Genomic DNA, 22,002 nt, shown 5'->3' on the forward strand with positions numbered 1-22,002 from the left:
GGTTTAGGGTTTAGGGTTGGTTTTAGGGTTTGGTTTAGGGTTAGGGTTTAGGAGTTAGGGTTTAGGGTTTATGGTTTAGGATTTAGGGTTTAGGGTTTAGGGATTAGGGTTAGGGTTTAGGGTTTGGGTTTGGCTTAAGGATTAGGGTTTTGGGGTTAGGATTTACGGTTCAGGGGTTAAGGTTTAGGTTTTATGGTTTAGGGTTAAGGGTTTAGGGTTTATTGTTTAAGGTTTAGGGTTTGGGTTAGGGTTAGGGTTTAGGGTTTAGGGTTTAGGGTTAAGGTTTAGGGTTTAGGGTTTAGGCTTTGGGTTTGGGGTTTAGGGTTAGGGTTTAGGGGTGAGGGTTTAGGGGTTAGGGGTTAGGGGTTAGGGTTTAAGGATTATGGTTTATGGTTTAGGATTTAGGTTTTAGGGTTTTGGGTTTTGGGTTTTGGGTTTGGGTTAAGGTTAGGGTTTAGGGTTTAGGGCTAGGGTTTGGTTAAGGGTTTAGGGTTAGGGTTTAGGTTTAGGTTTTAGGGTTAGGGTTTAGGGTTAGGGTTTAGGATTTAGGGTTTAGGCTTTGGGTTTGGGGTTTAGGGTTAGGGTTTAGGGTCAGGGTTTAGGGCTGAGGGTTTAGGGGTTAGGGGTTAGGGGTTAGGGTTTAGGGTTTAGGGTTTAGGGATTATGGTTTATGGTTTAGGATTTAGGTTTTAGGGTTTTGGGTTTTGTGTTTTGGGATATGGTTAAGGTTAGGGTTTAGGGTTTAGGGCTAGGGTTTGGTTAAGGGTTTAGGGTTAGGGTTTAGGTTTCGGTTTTAGGGTTAGGGTTTAAGATTTAGGGTTAAGGGTTTACAGTTTTGGGTTTAGGGTTTAGGGTTGAGTTTAGGGTTTAGTGTTTAGGGTTTTGGGTTTAGAGTTTGGGGTTTAGAGTTTGGGGTAGGGTTAGGGTTTAGGATTTAAGGTTTACGGGTTAGGGTTTATGGTTTATGGTTTAGGATTTACAATTTAGGTTTTAGTTTTAGGGTTTAGGGTTTAGGGTTTGGTTTAGGGTTTAGAATTAGGGTTTATGGTTAATGGTTTAGGATTTAGGTTTAGGGTTTAGGGTTTAGGGGTTTGGTTTAGGGGTTAGGGTTTACGGTTTAGGGTTTAGGGTTTATGGTTTAGGGTTTAGGGGTAAGGTTTTAGGGTTTAGGGTTTGGCTTAGGGTTAGGGTTTAGGGTTTATGTGTTTGGGTTTAGGGTTTAGGGGTTAGGGGTTAGGGTTTAGGGTTTATGGATTATGGTTTATGGTTTAGGGTTTAGGTTTGAGGGTTTAGGGGTTAGGGTTAGAGTTTAGGGTTTAGGGTTAGGGTTTAGGGTTAGGGTTTAGGGTTTAGGCTTTGGATTTGGGGTTTAGGGTTAGGGTTTAGGGGTTAAGGTTTAGGGATTATGGTTTATGGTTTAGGGTTTAGGTTTTAGGGTTTGGGGTTTTGGGTTTGGGTTAAGGTGAGGGTTTAGGGTTTAGGGCTAGGGTTTGGTTTAGGGTTTAGGGTTAGGGTTTAGTTTAGGGTTTAGGGTTAGGGTTTAGGTTTTAGGGTTTAGGGTTAGGGTATAGGGTTAGGGTTTAGGGTTAGGGTATAGGGTTAGGGTTTAGGATTTAGGATTTAGGGTTTACAGTTTAGGGTTTAGGGTTGAGTTTAGGGTTTAAAGTTTAAGGGTTTACGGGTTAGGGTTTATGGTTTAGGGTTTAGGATTTACAATTTAGGTTTTAGTTTTAGGGTTTAGAGTTTGGTTTAGGGTTTAGGGTTAGGGTTTAGAATTAGGGTTTATGGTTTATGGTTTAGGATTTAGGTTTAGGGTTTAGGGTTTAGGGGTTTGGATTAGGGTTTAGGGGTTAGGGTTTAGGGTTTAGTTTTTAGGGTTTAGGTTTAGGGTTTAGGTGTTAGGGTTTAAGGGTAAGGTTTTAGGGTTTAGGGTTTGGCTTAGGGTTAGGGTTTAGGGTTTAGGTGTTTAGGGTTTAGGGGTTAGGGGTTAGGGATTATGGTTTATTGTTTAGGGTTTAGGTTTTAGGGTTTTGGGTTTTGGTTTTGGTTTAAGGTTAGGGTTTAGGGTTTAAGGCTAGGGTTTGGTTTAGGGTTTAGGGGTTAGGGTTTAGGGTTTGGTTTAGGTTTTAGGGTTAGGGTTTAGGATTTAGGGTTGGGTTTAGGGTTATGGTTTATGGTTAGGGGTTAGGGTTTATGGGTTAAGGTTTGAGGTTTAGGGTTTTGTGTAGGGTTTAGGGGTTAGGGTTTGGATTTGGGTTAGGGTTTGGGGGTCACGGTTTAGGGGTCAAGGTGTAGGGTGTAGGGTTTAGGGTTTGGGTTAAGGTTTGGTTTAGGTTTTAATTTTTAGGGTTTAAGGGTTAAGGTTTGGTGTTTAAGGGTTAAGGTTTGGTGTTTAGGGTTTGGTTTAGGGTATAGGGATTATAAGTTAAGAGTTAGGGATTAGGATTTAGGATCTAAGATTTAGAGTTTATGGTTTAGTTCTTGTATTCTAAATACACTAGTTTTATTTAGTTCTTCTATTCTAAATACATTAGTTTTATTTTGATGTAACAAATACATATTATAATAAAGTTTAAATTGTTTATATCATTTTGATCTGTTTTAACTCAAATGTCAGTTTAAAATATTATTAGACAAGTTTAAAAATGTTAACATCAAGTCAAATCATAAAAATCAAAACTATTTTCTTATAGAAGTATGGATTTCGACTGATCCAATTATTTGAATTAGAATGTATAAAAATTCAATCTAGCTCTTTTTAGAAAATACAGATTTAAATTTAGTTTCAATCCAATTTATATCTGAACCCATTTTATGAATTTTTTTTACCTACATAATAGCTGAAAGGGCAAGAGGGCAATAATAGAAAACACTCCTGAGCACAAAATTTAGAAAAGGATAATACATGTGAACATTTTTTTGACAATATAGTGTTAAAATGTCAAAAAAATATCGTCAATGTATCATTATCCGAAAAAAAATCAATAAAATCAAACGAGAAAAATTTCATAATGGCAGGCATTCAGTATATTAGTTACAAGGACACCTGAATTATTTTATAATATAGAAAAACTTGTCATTGACATTGCATTGATCCTGTTTTGGCATACCACTTAGTTCATTTCCAAAATACAGAATACTCTTGAACCTCTTGACAAAGGGATGGAGTCACAAAGAAAAAAAGTCATACAGAGCTACACGCAAAAAGAATAATAAAGCAAGGATAAATATTAATGTCTGTTCCAAAATGGCAATAACTTCATTTACCACCTTCACTTGCTTTCAAAAGATCTGCAAGTTCAGATGATAGTCAATTCAAAATCATCCACAACTAATCAGTTCATTATACTACTTTATGATCAACACTAGGGTTAAAAAAGTTCAAAACCAAGTTATTGCTTTCTGTTGAGGGTTTGGGCTTTCAGCAAAAGTAAAACGGAGGAGAATAATGTCTGGAAAGTCTCATTAAATCAAATGTTGTGAACTAGAAATAATGTTACCAAAGTGTGACCTGCATGCATCAGAGGAAAAAAAAGGTGAATTTGAAAAGTCAGACCGTTGGATTCTGGAATTTTCTCTACCTTAAAGGAAGGAGAATCAATGCCTTGGGGGATGGACTGATGAACTTGCCTATCTAACATCTTCTGAATGATTGCAAGAGAAGTTGTAAAAAGAGAAAAAAACAAATAACCAGAAGAGAAGTTCGATTCTTTTCTTTTTCTTCTTCAACTAGTAGCTATATAGTATTGAGGGGAGGTTAGTGATTTTAAGAAAAATAAAGAGGCTCGTTAGTGACATTTAAACAAATATCAAGGAGGTTAATATGATCGGTCCAAGGGATTATGAGCAGAAAACTACACGTCGTAAAGAGCATATTTTAGAAGTATCACAAAATAAATTGCCCCTTTGAAGGATAAGCACCAAAGGAGCAGAGGCAAATTTGTATGACATTGCATTAGACAGTCAACACAAAAATACAAAACGCTTCATTCCATCATCCCCATCCAAGCCTGGATGAGAATAAATGTCACTGCCATACCAAATTGCAAACCCAAAATTTAACAGCTATTGTTTTGCCAAACTGAACATTCTGTCAACACTAGCACCACATATTCTCCATCAGGGTTAACAAAAATTGCTAAATGTTGCTAGAATTAAAAGAGGCCAATATCCCAGGTGCATGAATTGGCCTCCCATATAAACAGCAGGATAAAAAATTACGACAAAACCCTCCCGCTTTCTCTTTTTATGCAAAAGGATTTTTAAGCAGAAACAAACAGACCCAGCAATAAAAACGGCAAATGTGTTAGAGAGAACAGGCAATGGACTGTACAGAAAGTTTTCACAACACTTAGCAAAAAAGACTATGCCACAGACACCAAAATTACAATAATTCACAAAAGATACGATACATTAATATACCTAACACAATGACAGAATGAATCCTAATTGTTGGATGACTGTAGGGCTTCAGATACCAACTTAATCTGCTCCCCCATCAGTAGAGTGCGATTCGCAAGTAGTTCCATCTCAGAATATTGCAACACTTTCCATCTTCTCTCTAATTCCTTCCTCTTGGATTCTCCAATCAAAGTAAGTCCTCTCTTCATCTCATCCTCATCCAGCTCTTTAAAACAAGAAATATTGCTGTAAAGCAAACTCACGTCACCACTTTCAGGCGCCAGCAACTCTGGCTGCGACGGAACTTCGGCCTTGGCTTCTGATTCCTTCTTTTGAGTCTTGGTAACAAGAGGCTCGGGCTTTCCCCTCAGTCCGTCGGGCCATTCAACCCAAATTTTCTTGTACAATGCAAACAAGGCCCGGTCGTGAGGTGACATCAACCACGGACGCGCAAGCCCTTTCTTCTTTTTCTCCTCATAAGTCTCGAACTTCTTCTTAATCCGTTGAATCTTCGCCCTCAGCTGATGGCGGGAAAACTCCACGTGTAGTGACTTTTTAATGAAGTTGGGGAAAGCGTTGACATCCCAATGATACAAAGGCTCTTGTCCGGTCTTTAAGATGAACTCAAGTATGCCCTTAAGAAGGCTGAGCTCGTCTTCTTCGCTCCAGATCCTCTGGAACAACACCTTTGCTTGCCCGCCGGACTTCTTCCCATCCTCCTCCGTTTCGTCGTTAGCAACAGAAGGAGAAGGAGCCTCAGCTGGTTTCTTTTTCGTGCGTTTCGGCTCAGTTGCGTCGGCGGGGCGCTTGGCTCCCAGCTTCGCCCGCGTGGAGGAACGCTGGGCCTGGACCTTGGGCTGCGGCTGGGGCTGGGGTAGGTCCGTGGGCTTGGGTTTGGGTTTGACTCGAGCTGGTTCGGTGCCAGTGTCGGATTCGGATTCAGAGGAGGAGGACTTGGGGTGAGGCTTGGAGGGATGGTTTGCAGAAGCAGGGAGAATGGAACCTTGCTTCTCGTCTTCTTCTTCTGAAGAATCATCTTCCTCTTCAAAGGAAGAAACCTGTGCTGCTGCTGCATGCTGTTGAGAAGAATGCGTTCGGTCATCATCTTCCTCAGATTCGGAGGAGGAAGGAGTTGAAGGATCTTCCACCGGTACAGGGCGCTGCTTCGGCTTCTTTGTCATGGTCGAAAATTTGGGAATTTAGGGTTAGCTGGGAGTGACACGGGAACGAAGAGAACCAACACAAAACATATAATATAATTAGTTCTTTTTATAAATAATAAAAATAAGATTAAACATTATTATTTCTTTACCTAAAATTTTTTAGTTATTACTCCGTGGTTTATCTTTGTTTTTGTCGTTTTATATCATTATTACATGTTCTATTTTCTGTTTTTTTTTTTTGTTCAACTTATTTTGCTTTCATTTTGTGATTTTTTAGAATTTTGTTTTATGCAAATGATTTTACATGGCTTACTTCTTTTAAATGTTTGCCTATTTCTATAAGCATATGAGTTGTTTTAGTTGAAAACACTATATATCTAAAAATTTATTTTAGAACTAAATTAAATTAAATAAGAATAAATCTTTTTATGTTAACTTCATTGAACATATTGATAAAAAGTACAAATATATTAGGTTTATTTATTGGGAGAAAAAGTTTGTTTCACTCATAAAATAAATTTATTATAAATCATAAAGATAATATGTGATAAGTAGTACTTTTAAAATGGTTACTCAGTCCAATCTGCTCTGGTTTATTATGGGTTGGTCATTTAGTGAGTTAATTCAACCTGATTCATATATTAGCAAGTTTAAAATATTTGAACTAAATCTAGTTGAGTTGATGGGTTAAGCGGGTTGACTCACTTAATTACTAGTTTTTTTTAAATCCAAAAAAAAATACATTTTTTTTTTGTATTTAAACAATTTTACTCTAAAATGACATTAAACTTCAAAGACAATTCAAAATAAAAAAAAATAATATACAATTCAAATGTAATCCAAAAGCAAATCCAAATAACAAATAAATAAGTTTATAATATTGATAATTTTTGTGTCATTTATTCATTTATAATATTAGCGTCTTATTCTATTGAAACATCTTTTTCTTTATTCTAATTTATAATACAGTAAAAAAAATGTTAACTAATAATATTGAAACACAAAAATAATAAATAATTAAATAAAACTAGGTGCAATGGTGAGCCAACCCGGCTCACCTCAGGCTCAATACGAGTAAGCTGGGTTGAAAATTGACCTTTATAAAAAAAATTTAATTTTTTTCAAACCAAATCCGATTGAACCCGTGGTAGGCTAGATTGGCCCACAAATTCTAATCCATTTTAACAATACTGATAAATTATTTATTTTACGTATAATTATATTTTAATTTTGTATATATCAATCCAATTATGGTATTTTATCCAAATTGTAATAAAAGAGCATTTACGTAGTTATATTACATGAATATAAATAAAGTCTACAAGGCAATGTATTATCATTTTACTATGACTTAAAATCTCGGGAGTATTTTAAAAGGAGAGCACTTGAGATCAAAACCAATACATTAAAATATAAGTTTTGACTATATAAAATTTAACTACAGATTTTAGTTTCTCTACGAGATAACAATATCATATGTTAAAATACATAAATAATTAAAACTTAAAAGTTTTAAATAGAAGGAGAACAATCTTATAAATTCATAAATTTGATTATTTATAGGCACTCTCAAACAATCTATTATTCATATTCATATTATTAAATTTTTGGGAATCATTTAACATATATTAGTGACATAACTTTCGGAGAACTGATACGTTGACTAGCACTTAAGATTTTACAAATTTTATTACTTTGTCACTCTTGCTTATAAGAGTTATAGTTATAATATGTTTGGGCTTTTTCCGGTCCATAAAGTATGATATAGTGAATTCTATACTTTTTAAGCTCAACTTTTGTTGAAACAAGAACCTCCCTCAACTCTCACCTTTAATATTTTTTATCTATTTGATTCTAAAGGTTAATAGAGTCGGGATGATTTCAGTTCAGTCCATATCTTTAATACATCCAATACAAACCACATGATAGTATTCCCTCCTTGGAAATAACTAACTCCAATATCTTTTCACACAATTATCTACCATTTATACACATTTAAGATTACTATATCAAGCACAGTCCACAAAGGGCAGTACATAAAAATATTCTAACGCTGCCCATTCTAGGGGTTCACTTGCAAGTGAGCATAAAAAAATGTTATCCTAACATCTAACGTTGAGGACCATTGAAACCCATTGAAATAGGACCATCCATAATGTAGACAGTGCCTAATATTACACACCCTTGAAGCTCACTATGAATTGGTGCCCAACAGTACAATGTGACGCCAAACGCCCTGATGCTTAGAACTCCTTAACCTAGTTTGTTCGCGAGTCAATGTCCGACACTCCCTGTTTGTCACTCAACGCCACACTTGAAACCATCAGATGTATGAAATTTACAGTTTACTCAAAGTGTTCCACTTTTGGTATTGATCACTCTTTTAAAAGATTTGTAATTGACTTAAAAACATAATAAAAGGGTAGCATTATGGGCTAATGGATTAAACCTCAATGTCCTCACATAACTTTTATCAATATACTCAATTCCACACACACACACCCACACCTCCCACCACACATGCAAACACAAACACTCACACACACGCACGCACAAACACTCTCACACACACACACCCCGCATGTGCGCGCACGCACACATACGCATGCACACACACACATATGTCAAACAATTCCAAACCAGAAATCCCCATTTTTATCAAATATTCATCACAAGTGACTTCGTAAACGGTAAAGGCAACAAATCAGAACAACAAAAATCAAATCAATCTATACATGCAAATGGATACACCACTCTACATAAAAACTAACTTCCCTTACCTCTATTCGAGCTCTCATAGCCAATATTTTCTTTAAACCCCTTTTCATCCTTCCAACGCTTTTATAGATATAGAGGGAGTCTTGGATTAATTAATTAAACTCATATTTGGGATTACAGAACAAAAAATGTTCTAAGAACCTTCTAGTTCTTACATCAACTACTCATGTATTCATAGGTATACAAAATACAAAATACCATATAATAGAGTGGAAAATTGGACTTACTCTATAGAAGAAAATGACCGGTTGGAAAAAAAAATAAAACTTGTATATTTTTCAATTAAATTATTGTTATTGAATTTTTTTCATTGCTAAAACTTTATTATTATTGTTTTATACTATCATTATTTACATGTCTTTAATAAAAAATTAAAAAAATTGACTTAATTATGTTTTAGGCACTTTATAAATTTGTGTATTAAAATTTTTCATCTTAGTAAAATAAAATTGCTTACATCTTTTCAATTTAATATATTACGTTAGATTTTATTCTCATCTTAGTAAAATAAAATTATTTACATCTTTTCTATTGAATATACTACGTTAGATTTTATTCTCAAATCAATGTAGTCTGATTTTGTAATATTGTATAATATAACACAAAGTGGAACAACAATAAAAAAAAATTATTCAAATTATATTTATTTTTATGTAAAATAACATTATTTTATGTTTTTATAGAATTAGTTTGACTTTTATTTTAAAACTAAAAGATATTATAAAATAAATTGATAATAGAGAGAAAGAGAAAGAAGAAAAAGAGAGTATAAGAGACCATGAAGGCTAATTTTTGTGTCATATTAGTAATAGAAAAAGTCTTATTTATAGATACAAGATGTAACTAAAAAAGTATACAAATTAAATAGTTAATACAAATATTTAAATCTTATAAAGAGTCATCAATCATATGAGTGAATGTAGCAAACCAATGGACAAACATTAATTCATAACATTTCCCTTTCATGTTTGTTGATAAGAGAATGTGTAACTTTACAACCTTACTTGGAAAAATCCTTTCCGATAAAAATCCAATGAAAGAAAAAGAAAGTACATCATTCTTTATTCCTCAATATAGTATCGTTCATCACATATTCTATTTCTTCCCCTGATGTAAACTTGCATATTAAGACTACAAAGTTCAATCTTGCGAATCAATTGCTCAAAAGTTCTCCTTGGCAAAAACTTTGTAATAAATCTGCCCAATTTTCACAAGAATGAATCTTTTGGATCTCTATACCATCCTTTCAATTGAACAATGCATCATTGTCTTCATATATAGTTGTTGATTCCATTTTTTCTGATGATAGACCATAAGTATGTCGCACATGTTGAATTATAAACCTTAACCAAAATATTCACGACTTACCTCATGTAATGTTAAAATTTTGCATGATTTTACAATGTTGCTGTTATGGTTTGTTTAGCAAACTGCCATGAGATTGTTGTGCCATCACATGTGAACAAATGTTTTGCTTGTGATCAACCATTGTGAGGATCTAATAAATGACCTACACTATTAAGGTAATGAAGTATATGTTTTACTCTAGTTCAATGTCTTCTTGTAGGTGAAAAATTATATCTTGCTTAACAAATTTACAACAAATGATATATCAGGTCCGAGTATAATTAGTAAGAAACGTTAGTTCTTTGATAACACTAAGATATGGTACTTTTGGACTAAGAAGTTCTTCACCCTTTTCTTGAGGTCTAAAAGAGCCTTTATCAACATTTAATGGACTCACAACCATTCCATAAAGGACACGACTTGTCCATATAAAACCTCTTAAGTACTTTAATTATATAAGCCTCTTAATGTACAAAAACCGCTTTTATTTAAATACTCAATTTGTAATCCCAAACAAAACTTTATATTTCCAAGATCATGTTAAGAAAAAATCGTCTAAAGAATAGACCATCTAAGCAACCCAGGTTTTGAAGTTTAACAAAAAACATTAAACAAAATATTACTATATAGAAAGCTTCTTAAAGCAGTAGCGTCTAATGAAGAAATATTTAACAACTTTTGAAGCCAAGCTTATAAATAACATTTTCTGGACCAAACTATTTAAAAGAATCAAAAAATCATAAACAGCATCTGAAAGAAAGTATATCTCATTGAGATCATCTATTAGACAATATGAGAAAAACAAGCTAGCGTCTTGTGAAAACAAAAGTATATCTCTTATATAATACTAAGATTAAAAGAAATTTTTATTCAATACAGTGTTATATTAACCAAAGTTTTCTATAGAAAACATCGTCTGATGTATGACTACTAAACACTTTAGCCTTTGAAGAAACATCTTATGTTTATACCATTTGATGACTATGCGTGTTTAATGTCTTACCAATTGATGCATTTATTAATGAAATGACAAGTGATAAAATGTCTTGAACATGTTACACTGCCTAATGGTTTTTAACGTTCAAAACATTTAATGCATGTACAAAAAAGTACTTTGATACTCATATACTTTGTTTCTTGATATTCATATAGATCAATAAAGCAAAAAAATATGATCAAAATCATTGCACCCAAAAAAGAGACGTTGTGAGAGAAGAAGAATATTTTAGGAATGTTTCTCTTAAACTCATCTACCCTTTCACATCGTACAAGCTCAAGTTTTGCTTAAGGCAATGAGAAAAAGCCCTCAACCCTACAAAGTAGACTCAAACCCAAACCCTTGTGTGTTTTTGATGATGACAACATAAATGTTTTAATAGTTTCTTGCACAACAACTGAATTATTTAGCTGTTTAATATGTCTGTTTGTGCCTAAACTGTTTGGTTTGCATACTTACTGTGGTTATACATGAGTTTATATTTGTAGTATGCATATTTATAGTTTTGAATAACAAAACTCTTTGCAAAAAGCATATATGTATGAAGTAATCAATTACAGTGTTTATGTAATCAATTAGACTCATCAGATATCAGTAAATGCTTAATTGTAGGAAACTGCAAGTTTTAACCGATTACATTATATGTATAATCGATTAAAATTTGTGCCTTTGCTAACACCTGATTGGTGAGTGTAGGGATGAGTTTTCAAATGAAAATGTTTCCAAAATTGCTTAAGTGTAATACTTAACTGATTACACGGTTTCTTAATCGGTTAAACTCTGTGCACACTGAAAAATGTTTTCATGATAAGTCTTAACTAATATAACGGTCATATTTTGAATTGTTTTGACTTATGTTAATTGTGTAATCGATTACATTAATTGTGTAATATTTTAAATCTGTTTTAATGTAATTCTGGCATAGCAGTGAAAATTGCTTAACCAATTGCATTAATTTTGTAATCAACTAATATGCATCAGGCTTGAGAAAAACTATATATTGACACATAGCGTTCTACATTAATAACTTTTGAATATTTGATCTTTAATATCTGACAAAAGTGATTTGAGAAAGAAATTGCAAGTATGCCCATTCTCCAAGAATCAAAGAAACGCTAGTTTGAAATATCTTAAGGATTCTTAAAGGATTTTATGTGTGCTTTCATTGGTTGGTCATCATCCGCACTCTGAGGTGTTTCTTACCTGATCAATATTGTTGATCTTGCAATCTGAGGATTGAGGTTTCCCTGTTGCCAGTGGTCAGGAAGAGAACATGAGGTTCTAGATACTTTGAGAGGAGTCTCAAAGGGTGTTTTGCAAAAAGATGATTGTTCTTTTTGTGTATTTGACCATAGTAGATTTGGAGTTAGAGAGAAGGATACATTGAGAGCGTGTCTCTATATTGCTTGTTGTATAACTCAATCTTTATAGTAAAGAGGCTTTCAATCTCCGATTGATTGAAAGGGACTAGATGTAGGCATTGAGGCCGAACTAGTATAAAAATCTTGGTGTTTGTCTTTCTATCCTTTAATTCATTTTATTGCATTACAATCTTTATTTNCTTGTGTTTCAAGAAAGTGCAAAAGATTTTCAAAGTTTNTCAAAAGAANATATTTTTTAATAACAACCAATTCCCCCCCCCCCCCCCCTCCTCTTGGTTGGGAAGCAAGACCTACACATTTCTGTTAGCAAAAAATTAAAGACGAAGTTTTGATGATGTACAGAATTGCACAATACATGATCCAAGAAGACAAATTGAAGATCTCTTATTATTGAAAGCTTTTGTAATAATCATAGTTGATGTATTAGTGCTCAAATATGTAATAGGGTTTGATTCATGTACTCTATATATGATTAATTGTTGTTTAGAATCAAACACAAGCTGTTTTAATCGATTAAACCTAGTTTTAATCGATTAAAACGTGGCTAGCACTGAAAACCCAAATGGCTCTGGAATAATCGATTAACATTAGCTTTAATCGATTAGTTAATCAATTAAAATCAGAATTAATCGATTAACACTAGCCGTTGGAGGTTTCAGGTTTGAAAAACTAGCCGTTGTACTCATCTTAATCGATTAATACTAATATTAATCGATTAAATGCGTTAAATGGCCAGTTTTCGAATAATGGAAGAGTATTGGCCTGAGTCTATAAATTGGCTCACTGTTTCCTTCAAAAAACACTCTTCCCTAGTGCTTGAAACAACTGAAATCATTGAGAACATCGTGTTTGTACTGAAGCTAAAGAAACTCTTGTCTGCAAAGCTGTGAAGTGCTACTGCGGTGATAGAGGAATAGCTTGTTCATCCTTGGTGCGTCTGAGGAAGTGCTTGGAAGAGAATCATCCTTCGTGAAGTATTCGAAGAAGGTGGTCATCCTTTGTGAAGACTCAAAGGAGATGTAAGTTCATCTCTTGTGGTTTCAAGAGAGGTGGTATTCTAAACTCTTACAAGTTAATTTTTTGCGTGATTATTAATTGTAATTGTTTTGTGTTTAGTGAAAAAGGTTTATCTTGTTTTTGAGATAAGCGACTGGACGTAGGATCTTTTAGATCTGAACCAGGATAAAAGCATTTGTGCAATTTTTCTCTCTTCCTTACTCTATTTATTTCAGTTTAATTATCTGCTTTGTAAGTGAATTTGAGAAAAATATTAAAAGGCACGAAAAAGGCACATAACCAATTCACTCCTCTCTTGGTTTGTTATTCCACGCTAATAATTCCGCTGCAGCCAATTCTAACAATTTCTACATTATTAATTTTCCTTGTGAACATGCAATACATGAAAAATCATTGGACTGAAGAAATTTTCAGTCATAAATGGGTGTCCACATGAGTTTTGAACTATTTTTCGTATTGTGATAGATCCATAATGACCCAACCAATCATGCCAAACAAGAAATTCATTTTGATTCATAAGCTTTTAGCTTACAATGACATGGGCTTCAATTATAGTAATATATGTGTAGTACAAGCCATAAGAAAAGGCTAATAATTTTTCTAGTAAACAGTTTTTTATTCAACTCAATTCTAATGATATAAAGATATTTCATATCTCCTTGATTATTTGTTTCAATAAGATATTCATTTTAGACAAATATCCTTTAAACTTAATAAGTTTCTATTATACTTCTTGGTAGAAGTATAGTAGCTCTTTCGGAGTTGATAACGGTTTAAAACATCGTTATTTGTGATATGATTTTGAGCTAAAAGTACCCTTTTTCACTTAGAAACTTGCTTGGACTCATGCTTTTTCATTAAAATGTGTAAATAAGAGAGTTGAGGTTGCTTTCAAGGATTTTATGACTAATTCCCCTTGTTTTGACAGAGATTGAAGTAATACTGGAAGCAGAGATGAAGAGCCAAGAAGATGGAGCTCAAAAAGGCCTAAAAAAGCACCAGAAGGAGGGACAACACGAAGCCTGGGCGCCCTGAATGGAAGCTTGAGCGAGGAAAATCGACGTCCTTCGCTCGGGCACCCTCCTTGGCCGCTTAGGCAGCGGAGTCTTGAAGCCTGGGTGCCCTTTTTGGAGGCTCGAGCCTTACATGAGGTGTTCTCACCGCCCGGGCACCCTAAGTGGGGTGCCTGAGCGTCGGATTTTTGTGGATCAGGCCCTGTTTCTGCTCTGTTTCGATTCTATTGGATTGGGCCCTTTTTTTGCTCGTTTCTGACACTATTTAAAGGACCCTGGGGCTCTAGGTTTTGTATCTCTAGCAGAGAAGAGCATAGCAATACACTCTTTTTTCTCAATTCTCAAAGTTTTCTATTTCATTCTCTTCCATTGTTCATATAGTTTCTCCATGTCTGTGGGGAACTAATTTTTATTTGTTGTTGGGGAATGATGTAACCTTGTAAACTCTCATGTATTTGAATTGATTCTTAAATTCCATATGTTTTTCCATTAATTGTTAGAGTAATTCATCTGTTTCAATGCTTGCTGTGTTTAACTCATTCATTAACATGATTTATGAATTGCATGAATGTCGGGAGGTTCCTTACAATTCAGGTTCTTGTTGAATTACTCCCAAGAGTAATATTGCTCAAGGATGAGGGTATGAGTCTTGGTTGTCTTTAAGCTCTTGATCTTTACATCTTATTACTGGGAATGCTAGGAATTGCATGAATTGGTAATTTAGGACAGACTTATTCACCGAGGGATCAAGTTTAGGTGATTTAGTGAGTGATGTTGGCATTAATGCATAAAGAAGAATTTTTACATACATAAGAGGGAACTTGGTGAAATCTAACCCCAACAACATATCCATCTCATATTAATCAACATTCGTTCATCTCTGTGTTCCTTTGTTATTGATCAATTGCACTCATATTTAATTTTATGTTTTTGCATTCAAAACCAATCATCTCTTTTTATTTAAGTCTTAATTAATCTTGTTATCACACGACTGTCTAGTGTTGAGAGTCTTCTAGGATAAGATACTTGGTCTTACCATTTTATATTACTTGCGCGACTCGGTACACTTACCGAAATAGTCCAATAGGAGCCTTCAAATATATTTATAGTACCATAAATAATGTTAATATTGATTTCTCGAATAACCAAACAAGAGAAAAAAGTTATTACTCTTGAGAATTGTATGAGTTATGACATTATCAACAAGACATAATTATTAGTTCATAGAACCCTAGTGCATACCAAATCATCATACATATAATTAATTTTTAATGAAATTAATAACCTCAACTAGTAGTAGGTACTACCCTAAATTAATGAACTCTACAAGTCATATATTATCATATAATATCAAATAAAATTAAATATAAAATATCATCTCCACAAATCTTTGAAGCTTTATATATGAATAGTATAACAAAAACAAAACTAGAAATCGATATCAAAACACCTTTTTTACATTCTTACACATAATATGTATATTGACTTAAAAAATATCCATTTTTAATAATATGTATAACGTATAAAATTTTTATTTGAATATCTCCATTCACACTTTTATAACAAATTACTATATAAGATCTATATAATAATAAGTGTTCATCATATACTCACTTCACATATGCATTCTATAATACCAAAAAAATGATTGTTATACCTATACGTAATACCAACATTAGATATACATATTTTAAATATATATATTAAAAATACCATAGAAAGTTTACCTTAAATTAAATTATATTGAAAGTAAATTAAAAAGTTCATCACGTCGAGACGTTTTTTTGCCATTTTATAAAAAGAAAAAAAAAAAATCTATCACACATGTGATACACTTCATTAGATATAACTATCACAATTAATTGTTTAGTATACAAAACTATCACATGTATATTCTGTATCTAATGATATTTGCGAAAAGTGCAAAATAATTTTAAAAAGCACAATTCAACGGGAGGTTAAGATTGGACTTATAATTCAAACTAAACCTATTTAACCGTTTTCATTGCATGACTTAAACAAAATATAGGCCAGATGACACTAGAATCCCAAGAAAATTCAACTAAGAACTTATTAAGAATATAAATATGAGTTGAAAGTCTGACACTAAGTAAAAATGAGAAAGTCTTCAAGTTTTGGATTGGAAAATGATATTTTGACAACCTCTCCATGACAAATTTTTTACTCCATCGATGTGTCAGGTTCTGATTGGTCAGCTTTGAATGAAATAAAAAAAATTTGAAATGACGTGGATAACCTTGGTATGACAGAGAGAGGACATTGAAAAATTTTGAAACCACTTTTCATTTTCAGATTTTGAAATCACATTTCATTTTGAAACCCTAGAGAGAGAAAGTGTTCATCCCAACCACATTTCATCCTTGCCACACCGTCTAATCGGCGCCCTTTAACCGTCGTCGGAGGAGCACCGATCAAAGCTCTGCCACCGATCAAAGCTCCGGCACCGATAAACAACCAAACCCCCTTGACGACTCCACCGTCGTTCGCCGTTGAACGGCCACCGGAGGTCAACCAGGAGGCGGTGCCGTCGGTCATTCTTCGGGTGTCTTCCAGCGCCAGTCGTGCCGTTTCCAGCGTCAGACCATGGTTATCCACGTCATTTTAAATTTTTTTTATTTCATTCAAAGCTGACCAATCAGAGCCTGACACATCGATGGAGTCAAAAATTTGTCATGGAAAGGTTGTCAAAGTATCATTTTCCTTTTGGATTAAATATAGTACCATGATTTTTTATATGATTTACTTAAGTGCAGCTAAAGTCAAGGGAAATATCTTGAGATAAATGAAGGCAAGTATGTCCGTTTAATATATCTTGATAGTTTGATTACAATTTTTTGATAATATTTTAATATCATTGATTGTATCAGTTGATCTATATTAGTATTTATGATTAATATTATTGATTGTAAAATAATTTTGGACTAATAATAAAATAACTCATAAATAATATTAAAATATTATAAAAAATGTTGTGAATGATTATCCTTTGTCACTGGGGAAGCTTATTGAACTTACGATAACGATACTGAGCGAAGGTTTTAGATGAAAACTTGGGTGGATTTTGATGATTTATGAGAGAAGGAATTGGTCCTATGATTGCCTCATGCGGAGGCACAACAAACACAGCCCATGACATTCGTGTTCGTTCCTTATTCACCAAGCTTCTATGTTCAACACTCTTATATTTCCCATTACTTAACACCTGTCACAAAATTTAAATAAATAAAAAATTTTAAAAATAACTTGAAAATGAAAAATACATTTAATTTTTTAAAAAAATTAAGTAATATTTTCTTGATTATACTCTAAAAGAGAAAATTGTTATTATATTTATTATATTTAATTCAGTTACACTTTAATTAAGACTTTTGTCATGAATGGATTTTTTTTATCCCACTAACACAGTTTCGAAATTCAAAATTATGCTAAACCAATAAATATAAAACACACTATATTACCTGAGAAAATAAATTAGAAAGTATGTTAGGGGAGTCAAAAATTCGTATTTAATGTGGGTATATACAAGAATTCTATTAAGTTAAAATGAACCGTATTAATGTGAGTCTAAAGTAATATATTATTAAAGCTAACATTGAAAACATTTTAAAAATTTAATTTTAAAATATGTGAACTTTAGTAGTAAAAATCTTTTTTTTTTAAATTACTACTTTTTCTCTATCACGAAAGTAGTGTTCCATTGGTTTTATCATTTCTATTTTTTACTCTCCCATGACTCCAAAAATAATGTGTCTAGATTCTTTATTATTTTTTAATGGTTTTCTATTAACTTTCAAAATACACTGTTTTTAAAAATACATATAAGTAAACATATTTTAAAGTTATAGAAATTTTTTATTAAAATAGAAAAAATATAAAAAATAAATAGGAAAAAAATTTCACATGATGTCTGATATGAATAAAAAAATTATATATATTCATTTTAAAAACTTAAAAATTAAAATATATTAAAATTAAAAAAAAATAAAAATTTTAATTTTATGTCAAGAGTCTAAAAACAATTCAAAAAATTAATTTAAAATATGTGAACTTTAGTAAGAATTTTTTGTTAATCACTACTTTTTCTCTATCACCAAAGTAGTTCCATTGATTTTACCACCTTTATCTTTCACTCTCCCAATACTTCATAAGTATGTATTTAAATTCTTTATTATTTTTATTGGTTTTCTATTAACTTTCAAAATACGCTGTTTTTAAAAATTCATATAACTCAACATATTTTAAAACCATAGTAATTTTTTTAATTAAAATGGAAAAGTTATAAGAAAAAAATTAGGGAAAAATTTTCATATGATATATTACATGAATAAAAAGAATAAATTATACAAATTTATTTTAAAAATCTAAAAACTAAAATACATTAAAAATTCAAAGAGAAAAAAAAATCTAATTTTATATTAAAATTTAAAGACTAAAAATATATTTAACAAAAAATAATAATAAATAAATAATTTACCTCTAATTGATCACCAACAAGAACAAATAGTGTATCTTGCAAGTAATCGACTGCAACCCAATTATCATTCTTCCAAACTTGCAGACCTGAAACTTCGTTAGTGAGAAGTAAGGTAAGAGCACTCATGTCAGTGTGAGGCTCAACACCTAAAGCTAAATGTGGCTGTGGACATGCTGGATACATATTTATCTTCATTTCTAATTCTATCATTTCATCTCCCAACTCACTCTTCAAACCCTTCTTCTCCAACCCTAACCCTTCTGACAGAACCTCCAAAATCTTCTCTGTTACCCTTAACATCTCCTTCCTGTAATTTTCTGTCACTTCCCTATAGGAAGAAGGTTGTTTAGGCCACATGACATAGTTCACCTTAGAAGGAGGAGACATGAGATGAAAAAAATAATCAACCCACTCCACCTTTTCTTCAAGGTTTTTGATCATTTTTGTGCCATACCCATCAAACTTACCATTCCAAGGATCATTTGCATAAGCCTCTTTCTCTTCTTCAGGGAGGCTAAAGAACTCTTCACCAACCTCTTTCAAACTTTTGATCAATGTTTCTGATATATTGTGGTCGGTTATTTGAAAGAATCCCCATTCGCATGCAGCTTCGACTACTTCCTTCACTAAAACATTATGTGGTTGAGATAATGAGATTATTGGCACAGTCATACCTTCGATTGCTTTGCTGTTCTCTGGCCTTTCATTCGGTGAACGAATGAATTGGGCTGGAATCTCCTTCAGCTGCTTTAGAGCCAAACTTTGTATTCTTTTCACTTCCATTAACAACTTTCTTCGACATGCACACACAATAAAAAAAGTGATTTTTTTAGCATCATAAAATTTTGACAACTCTTTTTAACAATTTTTTTATAACAGGACACGTGTCATCATTTTATTGGTCTATTTGAATTTATGTTTAAAAAAATATTTAAAACAGATCAATCATAAATTACTATGCGTTGTCAAAAAGAAGTTATTAAAGAGACTTTTTTCTTTTTTTTTTTTTACTCTCTGCCGATTACTTAACAACCCATTTTTTAAAATAATATGATCTTTTAAAAAGAATTAACTTTTATAAAATTTACTAAGTATCAAAATATCATCTTTCTAGACAATAATGATGTATAAAGATGTGTTCACCATTAGTCGACCACTTTGTTGTACCTAGTAATCAATGAAACCTAGGAATCATTCTAATTTGGTATAGTCTTCCTTCAACCAAATCTAACAACCATTGTATTCACTTTTCACTATAATTTGATTTTTTTTTCCTACTATGTGTGTACTGAGTATGTAATGATCTTTATAGAAGTAAATATGGTTTATACTTTGGAAGTTAAATGATAAAAGTTAACTTATGTTTGAGAAATCAGTTTCTTTTAACAGTCAATTACCTCTATTAATAAATTAGATGGTTATGTTTGGAGAATTTGACAAGAAACTGTCAATATTTAATTAAATTAGACAGATGTTTATTATTTACGTTTTAGTTTTAGTCTTATTTTTTAATATAACATATAAATTTTGAAGTTATCAAATGTACAACTACAAGGCAACTTGAATTCAATTTATATTTATATATCATTACAATATTATAAATTAAATTATAAGGTAAGCATGTTTTTTTTATTTATTTTAGGCTTAATAATGCTTTTTGCTTTTATATTTGTTTCAATAATTCAATTTTTTTTATTAATTGTTTACTTAATGTGGTTCTTATATTTTTCTAAAAAATTCAATATGATTTTTTTTAGATCAATTTTAACATGATTAAAAGATGATGGGTTCTGTTAGTACAGTTACCCCTATACACATTTATTATCTAAAATTATTATATTTGTTACAATAATTTAATGCTTTCTCTATTTATCTCTAACTCCAAATATTTATGTTATATTTGCGTTAACATTGTTTACAAGATGATAAACTGACATGTGCTATATAATTACCCGCTCTTTTTTATGTATTTATTGTCTAATCCAAAAATAAAATGGAAATTGAAATAAATATTTGTAATAATATTTATAACTTATATATTGAATAAAAATTATTTAAAATTAGTAATGCTATAATAATTCATAAAAGTCACAAATTGTATAATTTGATCTTTCCATACATTCAAACCAAATATAAATAGTAAAAATCATATTAATTAGTTTATCTAAATTAAAAGTTAAAAATTACAAAATTTGAATTTAAATAAATTTATTGAAATAAAGCATTTTGAAAATATACTTTTAAATAAAAATAATTTACATTTCAAGCATTTTAAATTTTAAAAAATCTTAAAATTCCTCTTAGGTACAATTCCAAACACAAGATTTAATAAGACAAAAATCTTGAATTTTAATAAGACTTGGTTTTTAAGAGTTCGAGTTCCTTAGACACATTTTTAAAAGAGTTAAAAGCACTAGAAATTTTGAAAGTATCGGAAATAACTTCATGATATGCTTGAATAATAAATGTGTATGAATAAAAAAAAATTTCATCATTAAAGTTAGAAGGTTTATAAGACATTATGTTCTCTCCATGAGACCAAGATCGACTTCTTCTTTCTTATCTTCTTTTCATTTAGACATGAAAATTTTGAACTTGTGTAAGTCTATTTCTTAAGACCTCTAGCAGGTAGGAATAGTTCTTACAATTTCATCAATGAGATTATACTTTTCAATGTTGTATATATACTCTCATTTTCTTCAATTTTGAACAATTAATACCAGAGATTTAGAAGACTTAGTTTGTTTCTCTTACTGCTTTTCATTCTTTCCATGTGATAACAAATGTGTCTCATGTGCTATTTAAAACACTTTAAAGAAATCATACCATAAAATGTTGTAATGACTAACATCACTTGACAATGGTACTTTTATTCTTTATTCCAAAACTCCCTCAAAATTGACTAATGATTTTTTTATGGTTAAATATGTTTATTTTTCGTGAAAATTAAAATCAATTACTTTTTAAAATTTTGAACTAATTTAGTTTTATTTTTTTAAATTATATGAATTTAGTTTTTTTTAACTAAATTTTTGTTAAGTTTATTTGAGGTTTTAAAAGTGTTTTTCAACTAACATTAAAAAAAAATGTATTAAACAATATAAACAATTAAAATACTATTATGAAATATATTTGAAATATCAAATAAACTTAATAAAAAAAATTTAAAAGAATTAAATCCACACATTTCTAAAATAAAGAAACTAAATTGAACAACTGATTTTATACAAGTTCTTTCTATAAAAGAGTTACATTCAACTACACCAACTAATATCAAACTAAAATAAGAATTTCTACAAACGCCCAACCAATGTATTGAAGGTAAACAACTAAAGAGATCACATCTTGAACCCTACAAGATTGGTTTTCAAACTTTAGAAATCTTATCTAAAGACAATTTAAGAACTCA

General features: G+C 31.6%; 2 protein-coding genes across 3 annotated transcripts; both read right to left on the reverse strand.

Annotated features, from left to right (window-relative positions):
- Positions 1–3,087: 3,087 nt before the first annotated feature.
- Positions 3,088–5,642, reverse strand: LOC106765411 (probable transcription factor At1g11510). 2 transcript variants are annotated; one of them, XM_014650063.2, is made up of 2 exons: positions 4,423–5,642; positions 3,088–3,291 (listed from the first exon to the last, which is right to left on the reverse strand). In XM_014650063.2, the coding sequence occupies exon 1, from the start codon at positions 5,580–5,582 to the stop codon at positions 4,446–4,448; it is 1,137 nt and encodes a 378-aa protein (XP_014505549.1). In that variant the 5' UTR covers positions 5,583–5,642; the 3' UTR covers positions 3,088–3,291; positions 4,423–4,445. The 2 variants fall into 2 exon arrangements, with proteins under 2 accessions (XP_014505549.1, XP_022640924.1); XM_022785203.1 differs by lacking the exon at positions 3,088–3,291 and adding an exon at positions 3,338–3,511.
- An 11,466-nt stretch (positions 5,643–17,108) lies between these two features.
- Positions 17,109–19,376, reverse strand: LOC106769199 (flavonol synthase/flavanone 3-hydroxylase-like). The gene is made up of 2 exons (XM_014654712.1): positions 18,594–19,376; positions 17,109–17,321 (listed from the first exon to the last, which is right to left on the reverse strand). Exons 1-2 carry the CDS (start codon positions 19,374–19,376, stop codon positions 17,109–17,111), a joined length of 996 nt encoding a protein of 331 aa, XP_014510198.1.
- Positions 19,377–22,002: the final 2,626 nt, after the last annotated feature.

The sequence above is a fragment of the Vigna radiata genome, chromosome 1 (genome assembly GCF_000741045.1).
Source record: "Vigna radiata var. radiata cultivar VC1973A chromosome 1, Vradiata_ver6, whole genome shotgun sequence".
In the NCBI taxonomy this organism is placed as follows: Eukaryota; Viridiplantae; Streptophyta; class Magnoliopsida; order Fabales; family Fabaceae; genus Vigna; species Vigna radiata.

Coding starts and splice junctions, on each gene's coding strand:
- LOC106765411 (XM_014650063.2), bottom strand. CDS start 5,582: ATGACAAAGAAGCCGAAGCAGCGCCCTGTACCGGTGGAAGATCCTTCA.
- LOC106769199 (XM_014654712.1), bottom strand. CDS start 19,376: ATGGAAGTGAAAAGAATACAAAGTTTGGCTCTAAAGCAGCTGAAGGAG. Junction 17,322..18,593: donor TTGTTGGTGATCAATTAGAG/GTAAATTATTTA, acceptor ATTTTGTGACAG/GTGTTAAGTAATGGGAAATA.